A 17,449-nucleotide genomic window follows, 5' to 3' on the forward strand; every position below is an offset into this window, starting at 1 on the left:
ATCACAAATGCTTCTAGAAACCCAGATTCCTCAAGATCCTCAGAACCAAAACACTACCTTCACCAAGAGCAGCCACAAATGTACAGTTCTCTAAGAGAAGACAAACAGCCGCATAGTCTGGGCAAGTCATGTGGCCGGCCCACAAATGAAAACTGTGGGGAGCTGGTGCTGCTTTACCAAATGAAATACCCAACAGAAGTGTGAAAGATGAGCTGCGTCCACTAACCCAACTGCAGATCAGTCAGAGGAAGTACAGCGTATGCACTAATGCACCAGGGAGCAAACACTTGGCACTCACCACAGCCTCCTCACTACTCCTCCCACCACACCCAGCTCCCAGCCCTGGTAATCAAGGTGCAGAGCAGATGAAGAAGCCACCCCTCCATAGAGCAGGCCACTGGTCTCCTGGACCCATGCTCTAGCCTCCTCTGTCCTGAGACAATGGATTATTCGTTCTCAAGAGCAAGAAGACGTGTGCTGGCCATGCAACCCTTGCCATACAGCCCTCAATGCTGAACAGCCCCTGGGACAATTGTCACAGGCAGGAAGGCAGTAGTAAACTGAGGGGTCAAAACAGCTAAGAAAACAAGGAACACAATGGAGTCCAGAGTGGGCTAAACGAAAAGGAAACTTAGCACATCTCCCCAACCAAAACCCTGCCTCCACTCCCCACTCTCTCAGCTCTCTGCCTGGTTTCTCTTCACAGAACTTCACAATCTGACACAATACACATTGGATTCCCTGTACACCATCACCAGAACAGAAGCCCCATTCAAGGCAGCCAGGATTCCACTTTGATCTAGCTGCATCCTCCATGCCTGAAAAAGTCCCCAGGCACATTAGAGGTGCTAAAACACTTGCTAAATTAAACATGTAGTAAAGGTTCGGGTACATAACACTGCATGCATGCAACAGAGTATTATTAATTAGACTCCCATTACCATGACAAAATAGCTGAGATACTAAACTTCAAAGGAGGAAAGGCTTATTCTGGCTCATGGCTTCATTCAGCACATGGTCCCTGGCTCTACTGCTTTGAGCCTATGGTGGGTGACTCAGTACATCCTAGCGAAGGAAGTCTATCCTATTTGGCTTTTATGATCAAGTCGACTGAGGAAAAGGCCTAGACCGAGGAATTGCCTAGATTATTAGATTGTCATGTGAGTATGTCTGGGGGGTGGGGGGGAGTTGTCTTAAATACTAATTATTTAGGGGGCCCGGCCTCCTGTGAGCAGCACCATCCCTACATGTGGTCCTGGACTATATAAGAAAGCTAGCTAACCATGAGCCTATGAGCAAACCAGCAAGTAATGTTCCTCTATAGTTCCTGCTTCAGGCACTTGCTTTAATTTCTTCCCCTCAATAACGGACTAAGACCTGAAAGTGTCAGTTGCTTTAGATCCATATTTTATCACAACAGAAAGAAAACTAGGGTAAGGCCTGTTCACTTCCAGAGCAGCTGAGAAGCAAAGACCGAGGGGTAGGCTTCCAACAACCCCTTCAGAGGCACACTTCCAATGCCCTAAATTCCTTCCACAAGGAATTTACACTCTACCATCTAAAGGATCCACTTCCCAGTACTACCATAGACTATGGAAGCAAGTTTCAGCACATGGCCTTGGAGGCAACATCCAAACCAAAGAAGCATGCCAAGTTCTTCACTATCAACATCTCAACAAGCTTGTCATCAGAGAGGGATGAGAAGGACAGACGGAACATAGTCACAGATACACAAGCAGTTCAGTTAAGTGCCCAGGAGCTTCAGCTCCCAGGGAGATGCCTAAATGAGGCCCTGAACACATCCCACATCCAGGGAAGAACAGAAATGTACTTTGCAATCGGGTGGGGTGGAGGGTGGCCTGCCAGAGCTGGGAATGGCACAAACAAAGACACACAGGGAAGGAATGCAGAGGTCCTGAGGTTCAGTCACAAAGATCACTGGTGGGTATATTTAAAAATTAAGGTACAGAGGGTTGCTGGGCTCCCCCTGAGAGGCTTCTGAATGACAAGAAGCTAGAGTTTATTCTGCCATCAACTGGAACCACTGCAGCTTCTGAAAGGGACTTAGCCAGGATTTTCTCTCCACAAAAGAGTCTGGCAAAGGAGAAAGAGGTACTTAAGATAATGAAAGCATGGAGGAAGTGTGGCAACACAGGGGTGCAGATCAGGAGTGGAGGCTGAGATGTGTACTTGCTGGAGAGTGGACAAGGGAATGGATACTGAAGATACTAAGGAAGAGAGTTAGCTAAGATCTGTCTGAAGGCACAGACAAATGAAAGAGCAATTCACACAACAGCATATACAACACATCTCACTGCACAAGCCAAAGGAAAGAGCACGTTTGTATATAGGCTTGGGGAGAGTCTGAAAGGATTCATGAGAAATTGTGAACAGTTGGCATTTAAAAATAAGATGCATTCTGCAGGAAGAAAAAAGTCATAAAGTAATGGAGGAGAGAAAAGATGTCAGTGAGGCTCTCAGCCTGGCTTGCTGTAAAGAAGGAGGTGTCACTGCCGAGCCAAGAACAGCCAATGTTGTAAAGTGTTCCGAATGCATCCAAGTAGCTCTGACCCTCTGCCACTCCAGAAACAGGTGACTGCACACAGGGAAGAAATCAGGGAGTGACCCTGTGAGAGAGCCCAGGGGCAGACTGAGAAAGCAGGTCACTTTTCAAACTCCAGAAAGGGGCAATTTTTGGCTATTCTTGGTTGTCAATTGATGACATATGGAACAAAACCCCAAAATGGAGGGTACACCTGTGAGGGACTTTTGCTTAATTTGAAATAGGGAGATCCACTTCTAATCCAGCTCCTTTTAACCCATATCTTGAGGCAGGAAGACACACCTTTAATTCAGACCTTTCGTCCAGATCTAATCTGGGTCATGCCTTCTGCTGGAAGCCTATATAAGAACATGAAAGAAGGAAGATTTTTCTCTTTGCTGCTTACCCTTGCCTTGCTAGCAAGTCCATTCCCTCACTGGCATAGAGTCTGCTTCTTTGGGATTTCAGTATATATACTCGAGACCAGATGAGACATCTGGTCTTGTAGACTGGACCAGTTACTGGATGCTTGTACTTTCTGTTCTCAGCAGCCATTGCTGGATTAGCTGGACCGAAGCTTGTAAGTCATTCTAATAAATCCCCTTTATATAGAGAGTGAGAAAGATTCATTCTGTAAGTTGTTACTCTAGAGCAGTGGTTCTCAACCTTCTCAATGCTGTGACCCCTTAATACAGTTCCTCGTGGTGTGGTGACCCCTAAGTATAAAATTATTTTCCTTGATACTTCATAACTGTAATTTTGCTACTGTTCTGAATTATAATATAAATATCTGATATGCAGATGGTCTTAGGTAACCCCTGTGAAAGGGCCATTTGACCCTGAGAGAAGTCACAACCCAAGGTTGAGAACCACTGCTCAAGGCAGACAAAACCCCAGCATCAGACCCAAATGAAAAAGCACTGTGCCTTACAGGGACTCCTTGAGTACATGCTAACATGTCAGGTTCCAGCTAAATGCATTTTCTGTGCCTGGCTATTTTACATTAGTAGAAAACAGTCAAGGAGGCCGGAGAGCCACCCATGATCACAGATGACCTAAGTGCTAAGACCAACACTCAAACTGAACCCTAGCAATAATAGTGACACCTGTACAAAGGAAGGCAGGAACATGGTACTCCCTGGAGGGGAGGAAGGCAGGAATATGGTACTCCTTGGAGGGGAGAAAACCATGCTATGCAAGGGCTCACTCAGGAATTTGCAGCCACATTGCCTCCACTGATGAGCTTTATGGAGCCGGAAGAGGAGGAGCAGTAACTGGGAATTCAGCAAGCAGTCAATATGAAAATTAGTGCATTTTCAACCTCATAAATCTTACTGTCTAGACACAGTTGAGAAGTCACAATGTGGAGGCAGCTTTGGCAGTTCATGAAGGTGTCAGCTCCCTTGTGGGCAGGAGAGGTGTCACCATGGTCACTAGGGATAAGAAGTGGCTTGCAGGCCCACCAGGCCTATGTGACCATGTTCTGCCCACGCAGTACCATGTTTTCCAAGGTCTCTTGGGTGCCATGCATTGTGCAAACCTAGACAAGTAGGAGACCAAATCTGTTTTGTGCCCTCGTCCCTGCCTGGGACCATGGCTCCTGTGGGCAGGGCACTGGCTCAGCTGTGCACCAAGGCAGTGTCAACTGGCTGATCTCTAAAGGAAGCAGTTTACCTGACATCTCATTGAGTCAAGCTCTTGGGGCCCAGGCACCCCAACCCTTGAAGAGGCACTGCCTAATCTTGCAGTGCTAAAGACTCCTCTCCTTACTGGGGCTGTTGCCTTGGAGACAGCATTCCTAGTCCTTCAACTTCTTATGGGCTGAAATTAGACCCACCGGCTGCTCAGCACAGATGTAAATCCCAGAATGTCAGGACAAGAAAAGCCCTCGGGGACCTCCGACACCAACCATGGCACATGACACAAAGCGCAGTATACACAAGTGCCTGCCTGCTGGGACCAGGTGGGTGACAGAAGCAAACAAAAACAGGCCTAGCAAAGAAAAGCAAATCATGTAAGGCTCTGTGGTGGGAAGAGTAGTAAGGGCAAAAGGGGGACAGCCGCCTTGTCGCTCACACAAAGTGCTGCCATAGCGGAAAGACACCAGACTGTCAATGGTTTTTTTTTCCCCCCTTCCAAAAAGCTAAGAATCAATTATGTAAAGCCGCCCAATTTTTAATTGGTAGCAATTAATTCAAACCTATTAATAACATAAAGTTTCTGGGCTCACGGTTGGGGGCAAAAAAACCAGCCAATGTCTTCAAATTCTATCTAGCTAGTATCACACTGATCTGTAGCAGACACTGAGCCATATCTAAGTGACTCCTGCTCACCAGGCAGAAGGGAATGGGCAAGTAAGAGATCATGTTTGGCTCAGGGCAGGAAATAGTAGGAAGTGAGAGGGTCTACATGTGCCACTGAGAAAGGCTCCTACAGAGGGCAATCCCTTACCACAGTCTTAAGGGAGAAGGAGATTCAGCCAATCAAAGGGGGAGAAGAAAAACTGATCCAGAGAATGGAGCCACAGGCCAGACCAGGAACAGTGCAGAGCATAGCAGGAGAGTATTGCCCACAGCCCAGCTGGATGAAAGGGTGCCAGAACATGGAGCTCCCAGTGAGTCTGGCACAGCAACAGGCCTGTATCCCAGAGGCAAAACTCGGCTGTGACACAATCAGCCCTGACTCTGAACAGTCTGACAGAAGCAATGGAAATGGGCTGCTTCCAAGAGGAAGACAAACCAGGGCACAGGGATGAAGTTTTCCTGGTCTGTCTCCTTTGACTCTGAGTTTTATGACCATTTTGACAGAAAGCTGCCCAGAAGTCAGATGGAGAGGAGGAGGTATGGACCTGAGCCGAGGAGGAAAGTAGTAAGGCCAGGGCTGGAGATGTGGCTCAGGGGAGCTTGCCTAGAAGCAGGCCTTTGACCCATCCCAGCACAGGCTGTTTGGGGAAGAGCAGTAAAGACAAGGGACAGAGAAACAGAAACTGCTGGCAAGACTTGTCACTAAAGACTGAGAAAAGCAATGAGGGAGACCGCTGACTTTACAGATGAGGGCGGGAAGGCGGAGCCATTAACCTAAGGAGCAGGCCCTTTCTAAGGGAGGTAGGGCAGGCGCAGGCAGGTCCCATACGGACAGTGAATCAGATGCACACACAACACGTGCTACACAAGGGGGACATAAACAGGCTGCTTGTAACAGCTCTGGGCTGGAAACCCAGACTCCAGAAGTTATCAGCTAATGACTGAGGATAGTAGAGAATGACTGGGGCTGGGGTACAGGAGGGGCAAAGGGAAGAACCAGAAAACACTCTGAAGCATCTGTCAGACCCGGGCAAAAAACCAGTGTCCTGGATTGCTTTCTGTTGCTGTGATAAACCACTCTGACAAAAGCAACCCAGAGAGGAAAGGGTTTATTTCAAATGACAGGGCAGGAACTCAAGCAGGGCAGAGGCAGGAAGCACGAAGGAAGGCTGCTTACTAGCTTATTCAAGGCTCAATGTCAACTACCTTTCTTGTACAGCCCAGAGCCCACTTGCCTAGGGATTCTACCACTCAGCATCACACTTCTACGTTGGTTAGCAATCAAGAAAATGCCACACAGACATGTCCACAGGCCAATCTGATGGAGGTAATTCTCCAACTGAAGTTCTCTCTTCCTGACAACTAAAATTATGCACCACAGACAGAAACTGCAGTTTTCATCCTAGACCCAGAAATACTAAGAAAGAGCAGAGCTCTCTCTGCCGAATGGCAGGACTTGCCATCCTCAAGGATCAAGGATGCCTCCGGAGCTACACCTTTATTTCCCAAATGAAGGTATCAGCCTTCCAACAACCACTCCTACATCTACATTTTTTTTTGGGGGGGGGGGGTTGTGACACAGTTAAGGTACACTACAAGACTTCATCTTACATGAGGGTAGCACCCCCAACTCAGAAGGTCAGATGGGAGTTCCTGCATCTCTTTATGCTGTTTAAATGTTACTACTGGCTAACAGGGGTCAAAAGCAAAAAAAAAAAAAAAAAAAAAAAAAAAAAGAATCTCAAACTGTGTGCATAGTCCTCAACTGTGATCTCATACACTCTAAATCTGGGAACTAGGAATCAGGAGGGAGGGTACCAAGGGGAAGTCTGGGCCTTCATATCCTCTGCCTCCACAGGTAAGGAAGGACAGAAAGACCTAAAGTGCTCTGCCTCCCAACAGAACATGTTCTTCCAACACTTCACAACTAGCCACAAGATGTGACTAGTGTCAGAGCGTTAATCAGAACCGCACATGTGAAGCACTTAGCCCAGGGACTGGGGCACAGTGTGCACTCAGGCACTGTGTGCTGGACTCTACAGTCTAACCCAGACAGCCTTCACTGGAAAGTGGAAGAGAAGCTAGCTGCCCGTCTCCTGGCTTTCCGAGCTGGCATTTCCTTTCGTGGCTCCATCAAACTATACTCACCTAACTCACAAGTCAAGGAGAGCTTTACAGCTGAAAAACACTGGAGGGGACATACGCTCAAACCCTTGAATGCACCTGTGCTAAATGGGTGCATGGAAATGCTACATCCTATCTGTCTCTCTCCAGGGTCAAGGCCTTTGTCCAGGTCTTCCTAGATAGATCGCTGGTTTGTCTCAGACTTTAAGCAAGTCAAACTAAGACACAGGACACAACCAGAGAACAGACATGGTAGACTAGACAGCCTAAGCACAGAGTAACATCTATCAGGGACAAAAGAAAGACACGGAACAAGGAAAGAGGATAATATAGAACATGATTACAGCAGATGTGGGACATCTGAGGAGGCAAGCTCAACACTTGACAATAGCATGGTGAAAAGAAATCTGCTGCACAAATGTGAAACAAGTCCATAAGGCCTTGGAAAGGTATGACTCTCATGCTCAGCTGCCAGTATCAGCTTCGGTAAGAGAGCTGTCAATTCATTAGGCCAAGTTTGAAATCCACAATGTACAGCATAATAAACCAGACATTCCAACTTTTACAAGTTAATCTTTGTCCTCTCAGAATTTCTAAGAGATAAACAGTACATAAGAGCTGGAAAGAAAGGGAACAAACGACTAAAAAGTAAGAGCACCAAACCCTTAAAGGAACCTACACACAATCTACAGCTACCATGCTTAACAAGGGAAGACTCGGGCTTTCTCCTTAACCTCAGGCAAGGACATTATTCTTACCACTTCCATTGAACATACACTGCTGAGTCCAGCCAGTGCAATAAGAAAAAGAGGGTTGGCAACATGGCTGAGAATAAAAGCACTTGGCATACAAACCTGACCCGAGTTCAACTCCCAGGACCCAAACTGGAAACCGATAACCAACTCCCAAAAGTTGTCCTTTGACCTCCATACACTCACCATGAACCTGAGCACATGCATGCACATGAAGATTTTTTTAAAAAAAAAAAAAAAAAGAGAGAGGTGGGCATCCAACTTGGAAAGGAAGAAGTAAAAAGTCAGTTGCAGACATCATCTTAATCACAAAATATTCTAAGGAATCAACAAAAAAAGCTGCTGGGATAAAGGAACTAAACAGTCTGAAAGATCAATAAGCAAAAATCAACTACATACAAGCAAAGGAAAACCCAATGATAGAATTAAGAAAATACTTCCACTCACAATAATACCAAAAGAACAAAACCCTTTCGAATAGACTGAAGGCACTCAAAGCCAAAAGTATTGCTGGGAAAATGAGGGGAGACAATACTAACCGGAGACAGTTTTCATACCCACAGGCAGGCAATGCCACTGTTAAACAAATGTGGTACCTGGGGAGATGGCTCAGTAGATAAAGCACTTGCCCCTCAAGCATGTGGACTGAAGTTTGGAACCCCAGGACCCACATAAAAGCCAATGAAACATGGGGGCCACCTGTATTCCCAGCAGAGACAGGGGATTCTGGGGTATGGTGACTGTACAGACTAGCTAGAAATGGCAAGTGCCAAGTTCATAGTGAGACTCTGCTTCCGTATAGGAAAATGGAGAGCAACTGAGGACCCACAGTCAATTTTGAGTCTCTACAAGCTCATGCACACATGTACATATCACCCATACACACGTACACATGCACACGCACTACACACATTCACATGGAAAAACGAAAATAGCAATTCCCCAAAGTGGAGTATAGATTTAATCCCAACAGACTTCTTTGTACAAAAGTTGGCAAACTAATCTTAAAATGTACATAGGCACACAAAAGGTTCAAGACAATTTTGAAGAACAAGGCCAGAAGTGTTGCACTGTCAACTTCTGAAACTATGGAGCTATAGCGATCCAGACAGAGTGGTCCAGGCACAAAGACAGACACAGGGATCAATGGAAAGAACTGAGCATCCAGAAATAACCTCATATTCACTCAATGCACTTTATGAAGGCTCCACAGTAACTCTGTGGGAAAAACAAGTCTTCTCAACAAACAGTATAGTAAATAAGTATCTCAAGCAAAAAACAAATATGTATTTCTCAGGGTTCAGTAAACTGATACTTGAGTCAAGTCCAACCCACCACTTGACCTCCTACACAGGTTTTCGGTGGCACATAGGTATACTCATGCATTGATGACAAAACTGGGCAGTTATGGTAGACTTTCTGGTCTATAAAACCCAAGTACTTATTATATCCTTCCCAGGATGATTTTGTCAGTCTCAATTTTAAAACTACCTCCATATACACCACACACAAAAACTAACTCTAACAGATGATGGACCTAAATAGCAAAAACTATAAAACTCTAAGTAGAAAAAAAAAAAAGGAAGACATTTTCATGACTTTAAAGTAGGCAAAGTTTTCCTAGAGACAATACCAAAAGTACAATCAATGGTTTTTGAAGTTTAAAATTATAAACACTTGCACTTCAAAGACTGTTATAAAAACAGAAGCAAGCCACATATTGGAAGAAAAAAAGCTTCAAATTGGAATGTAAGAAAGGGTTTGGATCCAGCAAAGAGAAAACATTACTCAATGATTAAAAAAGACAACCCAATTAAAATGGGAAAAGGCCTGAATAAACATTTCACCAAAGAAAGTATGTGGGCAGCAAAAAAGCCCACGAAAGATGCACATGGATCCTTACTAGAGAAACACAAACTCAAAGGGCTACATGAGTGCTATTTCACAGCACTTCTAGTCACTACAATCCAAACAACAGCAAGAACAAATGTGGGAAGGAGATGAACTTGAACACTCAGGTACTGCTAATAACACCAGAAAATGGGAGAGTCACTTGAGGAACAACCTAGAAGTTTCTTAAAAAGTTAAACTTAACCCTTTAAGAATGACCCAGAGAATAGACTCTCGGGTTTCTATCTGTAGGAAATGACAACAATAACAAACAAATGTCCACAACAGCTTTATTCATTATAGCTCAGAATGGAAACAATACAAATGTCCACCAACTGATGACTGAAAAAATGAACACACTATATATCCATACAATATAGTAGCCTTCAGCAACTAAAACTTTCACATGACAGGCATAGACCACCAACAACCACAACAGAGCACTGCCCAAAACGTTTAGCAGGAGCCAGAGAGATGGCTCATTAGTTAAGAGAACTGGCTGTTCTGAGGACCTGGGTTCAATTTCCAACATCCACATGGTGGCTCAAAACTGTATGGAACTCCAGTCCCAGGGGATCCTACACTCTCCTGCCCTTTGTGGGCACTGCACATATGTGACACACAGATACACATGCTGGCAAAATACTCATACACATAAAATTTTAAAAAAAGGAAAAAGAAGAAAAAGTTTAGCAAGGCTGGGTGTGGCTTAGTAGTGGAGCTCTTGCCTAGAATGCACAAGACTCTGGGTTCTATCCCTACACTGCAAAAAAAAAAAAAAATTACACTAAGCAAAAGAAGCCAGGCATCTAAAATACACAAACCCACCTACACGGATTATCCAAAAAAGGCAAACTTACAAAGGAAGAAGGAATAATTGTCACCCAGGGTTGGGGATAAGCAATAGGGAGTGTACTGGACACAAGATAGCTTTCAGATCTCATAAATGTTCTATAAGTAGATTAGGTGACAGCTGCCCAATTCTGTACATTTACTAAAAAATTTTGAAATGGTAAATTTACATTTAAAATACATCTCAGTACAGTTTAAAAAAGAGAGAGAGAAAGAAAAAAACAAAAATCGACATCACCCTTGAAGGCCGCTCCTGACTAGAGATCTGCAATGTGGCCTCCAGACTAACATGTTCACAGCCTTGCCTGGCATCCAGGGCCCAGGCTGATCCTGCCACATGGCAAGCCTTGTAAAGCATCTTTACCCCTCATGGAGGCCAACCATTTTAATGTTGCTTCAGAGTCAGAGCTTGAGCCAAGTCTTGCACTAATTCACTATATGACCTTTGGGTTACTTCCTGTTGCTGAACCGGCCTCCTCCTTTGTGAGATTCAAATGACATCTGACTTCTAAGATGGATGAGGACAATGACATAGTACAAGGTCAGCATGTGCAGAAGAAATGTCCTTAATACACTTGGCACAGCATTAGCACAGTAAACATATGTATTCTTCCCAGGGCTAGCTCAGGCCATACCTAATCTGTCATCTCCTCAGTGAGGCATCTTCTCAACAACCCATCTCAAACAAATATAAGTCCTACTATTCTTTGCACACTTTTAACTCCTTCTCAGAACCTGCAGCTTTTACAATTTTTGCCTTTTTGTTTTCTCTCTAGTCTCCAAGATGGCAGAGCACCTGGCTTTGTTCCTCATCTTTGTAAGACCAGACCAGTGTCAGGTAAATAATACATTGGCAGCATTGCTGAGTAGCTCCCGTAGTGCTCTGGCAAGCAGCCTCCCTGGCATCTGAATGTTTGGGGACTGTCTCCTGTGTATCTGACTAATCTTTCATCGTATTTCCCTTCCCCAGTGGTCCAGAATCTGCCTCATAGGTGTAATGAGTAATGATAAAGTTTATCTAGCCAGAAGGATGGAATGAGCCTGGAATGAGCTCAGGCACCCGGCTGAATAAGTGGGTTCCTGAAATGTGTGGTGCAATAGGAGGTGAATAGCTGAAAAGGAGAAGTGGTTTGGGAACTATGAGGAGTCTGAATTTCAACAATCAACCAAGTTCAGCTGAATTACTAGGATGGCAGCTTATACAGGTGGAAAAGAAAAAAATAGGCATTTATAAGATATTGTTGCCTTCTCTTAAAAGACCACGAGGTTCAATGTACTGACCGAAACAATCTTCATGTATTTCATGCATGCTTGCTCTGAAATCAGGAGTTGAATATAATTGCAGCATTTTGCATTAATTAAATTTCCTTTACCTTCCACAGAATTAGGGCTTGAACTCACTATGTAAATTTATTCAAATTCACATGCAAATGAGCAAGGCCCTAACACTTGATTTTAAGGAAACAAGAGCACTGGGATCAAGCCCCAGGGATTAAATACAAGTGGTCTCTAAGAATACTTAATTTTTTCTGAAAGAGCTAGGGCAGACATTCTCTTTTGGAATCTACTTCTTATTGACTTCTCATATGTTCACTAGAGCAACTGCTTTATTGATCTGATTTTTAAAATATTTATTATTGATTTTTACTTATCGGCCTAAAGACCAGGTAAACTCCTCAACCCTCAAGTAACTACTAATAACAACAGACCCTTTACCAAATATTTCTTTACCTTAATGTCCTTTCTTCCACCTTCCTCTTTAAAACCACTGGACACAGCTTTCCTAAAATGGGGCCAAGCACCTCACTGACTATCCCTAGACAAGCCATTTAGTCTCTCAGATTAATATAAAAGGAAGCTAACAACTATTGAAGTTCCACTCAGTTTAATTGCCTGTAAACTAAATAGAGTACTAGCATCCCTGTCAGGCCAGGCAGAAGCAAGTCAAAATTTCAGACTGCCAAAACATGTATCACCAGGCTAGAAGAAGTCTGATAGATCTTAGTTAGTCCCAAATGCTACTCAAGTGGTGCCTTAGGAAGTCCTTAGCATCTCTAAGCTTGATTTTCTATCTTTAAATTGTTTATACTAGGATGTGGAAGGATGATTCAGTGATTAAAAACGCTTATTGCTCTTCAAGAGGACTTGAGTTTTGTTCCCAGCACCCAGAGCTGGCAGCTCACAATAACCTGTGACTCCAGTTTCAGGGAGTCTGACACCTTCTTTTGGCCACCCTGGGGACCTGCATGCATGTGGGACACGTACAAGCAAGCAAGCATGTGCACATACACACAAAAATAATTTTTTTAAAAAAAGGAGAGAAAATGATTTTAAAGACTTTTCACTCTACAGAATTATTATGAGAACAAGAAAAACAAGTCAGAGTCGCCTCCAATGGTACTTCTCTAAACCTGTGAAGACTCAGGCCTGCATTGCCCCCCTGAAACAAGAGACCCAGTGACAAAGGTGAAAAATATCCTGAGCCAAGGCCGTCTTCCTCAATTCTACCTCAACTTCTTACCTCTCAGCCTTCAACAGAAGCCATCTTCTCCCATTTAATTCTCGCTCCAAGCCAATACCACCTGGGCAGGACCTAATATGCTACATATTCTGAGAGGCCCTGACAAAACATTCTGTATGTCTTCTCCACCGTTTCCTTGGTAGTAAGTACCCAGGATAACCTGCCCCCTTTTATCTCAAGTGGGGCAAGTGAAACTCAATAAACAACTCATTCATGTAAAGTCACACAACATAGGAGCTTAGATGTCAGACCCCCGGAAGCCTTTTTCTGAACCTCTTCTCTAATTCACCTAGACTCAAGTCAGGGTATTTTGTTTATTTCATTGAGTTCACTCATGGAAGCACTTAACAATTATTCGCCAAGGACCCACTATGTGTCATGCACAGGTGTAGGAGGAGGTAGAGCACAGAAGTTTCAGAAAGAGCTCTGGAGTTGACCTACTTCAGTACTGGGCCTCTTGCTTTGTTAACTATGAGACCTTGGACAAGTTAGGCCAATAGCGCCTCACTTCTCCTTAAGTGACAAAATGGGCTCAGAGACCAGACATGTGGTGGTGTGTGACTTTAATCCTAGCACTCAAGAGACAGAGGCAGGCAGATCTGGAGTTCTGGGCCAGCCAGAGTTAAATAGTGTGACCCTATCCCAAAACAAATGGGGGGGGGGGCGCACTAACAATTCTACTTCTCATAGGTCTGTTGAAAAATATCTGTAAAGGGCTGCCACTCTGCACTAAGTTCTTCTAAGTTCTGGGGATAACGTCATGAATCACACAAGAACTTCGGCCAAGGAAGCAGCTAGAGCTCTAACGGGAAACACAATTTGTTTCAAACTGTGCTGAGTGCTGTGAAAATCATAAACGTGTGACAGTGGTGTGGGAAGCTGCTTGAGACTCTGTGGTCAAGGAAGCATTCTTCGATGACATCTGAGCTGTAACATGATGACAGCCAGATTAATAGCTGAAGAAACATCAAACAGCTGGGATCTTCTGGGAAGAACAAGGAGGTCCCGAGGCAAAATAAGAGTATGTATGAAGGTGAGGAACAGGCCAGGGAAGGGATGCAGAGGTCAGTGGGCACTAGGACACCTTGTAAAAGCAAGTGAGGTGTTCCCTCCTCTTCGACAAGGTAGACACTCACTATTAAGGTTTCAGGTAAAGGGTGGATGAGGTATATGGTAGTTAAAATTCCCCCCTGTGGGGGCCTCACGAAGGCACGTGATCAAGATTGGAAATGGAGGAACACCTTCAAGAAGTGCTACAGCACACGCAACCAGACGCACACGCCAGTCGAGATGGGGTGGAGTGCGGAACAAATCCGGAAACCGGAGAGTCAAGGCAGTGGACAACGACTTGAGGCGGCCGGCTGCCCCTGGGTGCCAGCGGCCTCCCCCATCTATCTGGTCCCCGAACGGCGGCTCCCGCTCCCGCCCACACGCTCCTCGGGCCCGCGCCCTCCCGCCGCGCCGCTCACCCGGATGCCCTGCAGCACCCGGACCCGCTCCTCCTCATCCATCTCGAAGGACACCCTTCGGGCCTCGGCGCTCTCGGCGCTGCCCATGACAGAAGGCGTGCAGGGCGTGCGGCCACGCGAGCCGGCTCCACAGCAACCAGGACGACGCCGCTCAGAGCCCTACGCTCTTCACTCGGGACACAGGCCAGCAACATCGCGTTCTATTGGCTGCTGCTGCTAGCGCGCGTTGCCTTGTGGGAGTTGTAGTCTAGCATTCTAGCGCCTTAAGAGGCTGGGGTGGGGGGCGTGGTTCTCAGAGGCTGAGGTGCTTTGGGCTGGAAAATTGGATGGAGAGCCTAACAGACACTGAGGCAAGGTCAAGGTTTCTTATAAATGTTGTCCCGAAAGCAAAGCAAAGGTCGTGTTCTGAGAAGAAACTAGCAAGGATGCTGAGGCAACTGTCCATTGTCTGTGTTCAGGTTAAGAAGTACTCAGCTGCCAAGTACTGAGCAACAACCTACCCACACCCCCTCTTCACTCTCCCCCCAACGCCCGGAGACCTGCCTTCCTAGGCTTCAGTCATGAAGGAAACAAATTCCAAACACAAGTGAATTTAGTGTAGTACATGGGAAACTGCACTGTAATGCCGTGAGACAAATTAGTAAATCATGGTAACCTCATAGAGGGAGCATTTGAGACCTAAATGTGAATGTAGTCATCCATAAGAAGGCCCAGGAAAGACTATCCTAGGGACAAACTGTTAATCCCACAGATTCCAGGAGAAAGACCACCAACCCAAATCATCATGGCCAAATTAATTAAAGGAAGCAATTAATTATAGCAAACTCTTTTATTTGTGTACACAAACTGCTCTCCCTAAGGCAGGGTTCAAGAGGTCAGACTTGGACATGGGGAAGATAAAGATTTTATAGCTCAGGGGTAGGGAGTTTCCAAATGGGAGGTTGGGCAGGCAAATAGTTGGAGTTATAAAAGCACCTCTTGTGAAACAAAAACATGGTTGGAAAGGTGGTCCTAATAAGATAGTCATAACAAGACGATCATAACAGCAGGTAGTCATAATAACCTTTTGAAACAAAAGCATAGTTGCTGTTTCCTGGCACAGGCAGTACAGAACCATTTGTAGTTAAGGTTACAGGTTTCAATCCTTGAAAAACAGAGATTAAATCATAAACAGGTATTAGCCTAGTTTGTCTTTATTATAAGATAGCTTTGAAGCCTAAGATAAAGGCAGGCTGGTTCATCATTCCCCTCTTATGATCCTGTCAAATCATTGACAGGGTCTTAGCATTTTTTATCTGAGGGGAAATAAAATTTGTAATGAACCGAAAGATTAATAGCCTATTTATAAATTATACCTGTTTGGTTAGCATAGAACAAATTTTATAAGGCCATATAATCTTGGTATGCCAATAGGTACTATACGCAGCCATTTTGTCCCCTCTTGTTCAAATCTTAGATGGTCTTTTAATAAAAAAAACTCGGAGCCAGATATATGGTGAAAGCTGAAAGATCAGAGAAGAAGAACAGCCAGCCACTAGTTCTTACCTCTATGAGATCCTCAACCTAAAGAGAGAGAGTTCCTGTTTTCTCATGCCTTATATACCTTTCTTTGCCCAGACATCACTTCCTGTGGTTAAAGGTGTGTGTGCTTCCCAGTACTGGGATTAAAGGTGTGTGCCACCACTGACTGACCTCTATGTCTAATCTAGTGGCTGGCTCTGTCCTCTGATCCTCAGGCAAGTTTATTAGGGCACACAATATATCACCACACTATCTGCCAGGGAGTTTCCTTTTTTTTTTAACCTTTGATCTGCATTTATTTTAAGCTGTGTCATAAGTTTTTGTTTCCTCAGTTTCTTCTGAGATACCTTTTTTCTTCTGTAAAACCTCCTCTTCTGGCTGTGGAATAATTTGTTCCATTTCAGTGAGGATCATCTTGATGTGGCAGGGGGAGCACACGTATGGGTTAATCTGGCTTGTAAGTTTGTCGGGACATTTTTGGTGCTTTGTTCACCTGGATGTGTTCAATGGCTAGTGAATCTACATCTAAACCCTTAAGTTCAGCATTACTCTCTGCATTTTTAAGTTTGTGCACCAAAAATTCAGCACTCTTTTTTGGCCACTGACCCTGTGTCCAGCTCCACCATTTGACCTGGGCACACCTACTGGCTGTTAGGATCCTGAACATGCGCAGCTCAGGGTCTTGCATCTTACATCATCAGGAGGCACTGGTGACTACGTGGTCACGCAATCTGCACCTTAAAAGGCTGGACCCAGACCCCCACCCTCTCTCTCTCTCTATTCCCTCTCTGCTCCATGCTCTCTGCTCTGCTCCTGCCATTTCTCCCTCCCCCCAGGCCTGGCTCTCCTCCCTCCTATCCCCTCCTTCCTTCTAATAAAGCCCTCTGTAACTCTAGTAATTGTGGCCATGGCTTGTGACTTTTCTGCCGGTAACCAGCGCCACCAACCAGCACCATTACCTATCACTGGCTCTACCATTATACTGCTGGAATAGCATATGATGCTTCTTTAAAGTGACATCTTTCAGATACTTGTGAATTTTTGGATATGCATACCCTTGATGGCCTGGGTAGTTTCATGGGTGTTCTTAAAGTGAACTCGAAGATTTGCACCTCTTGATTTGCATGATTTTTGGGTTAAGAGGGTAGCAAACCATCTTCACAGGTCTCCTCGGGCCACTAAGAGAAAGAGCTGGAGTTTCCTTTTGATCTAATATTCCAGCCTTTTGTTGAGGATAAAGGACTATCTGTTCTCTTTTGTAACTACATTTGCTGAAACTAAGATGCAGTTGTCAGGGCCCAGGAAGGCTAGAATGTTAGTCAAAGGCTGGGAGGGGATTAGGGTAATGGGGTGTTCATCAGAAGCATCTGGTTTGCTGGTCCACCTGAAGAGGCAGGGAGCAGTTACATCGTCTGTACTGGTTGATATCAGTTTTCAGCAAGTACAGGGCTTTCCAATTTTGTAGGTCTACCTGT

General features: G+C 44.9%; 1 protein-coding gene and 1 pseudogene across 1 annotated transcript in view; both read right to left on the reverse strand.

Annotated features, from left to right (window-relative positions):
• Positions 1-14,644, reverse strand: part of Chchd6 (coiled-coil-helix-coiled-coil-helix domain containing 6) — a 212,735-nt gene extending 198,091 nt beyond the window's left edge. Inside the window, exon 1 of the mRNA XM_059258177.1 lies at positions 14,454-14,644. Coding sequence (XP_059114160.1) covers positions 14,454-14,540 — 87 coding nt within the window. The 5' untranslated portion in view covers positions 14,541-14,644. The remainder of the gene's footprint in view (positions 1-14,453) is intronic.
• Positions 14,645-14,745: 101 nt separating this feature from the next.
• On the reverse strand, positions 14,746-17,130 carry LOC131906455 (large ribosomal subunit protein uL22-like; annotated as a pseudogene).
• Between the last annotated feature and the right edge of the window lie 319 nt (positions 17,131-17,449).

The sequence above is a fragment of the Peromyscus eremicus genome, chromosome 3, assembly GCF_949786415.1.
Source record: "Peromyscus eremicus chromosome 3, PerEre_H2_v1, whole genome shotgun sequence".
In the NCBI taxonomy this organism is placed as follows: Eukaryota; Metazoa; Chordata; class Mammalia; order Rodentia; family Cricetidae; genus Peromyscus; species Peromyscus eremicus.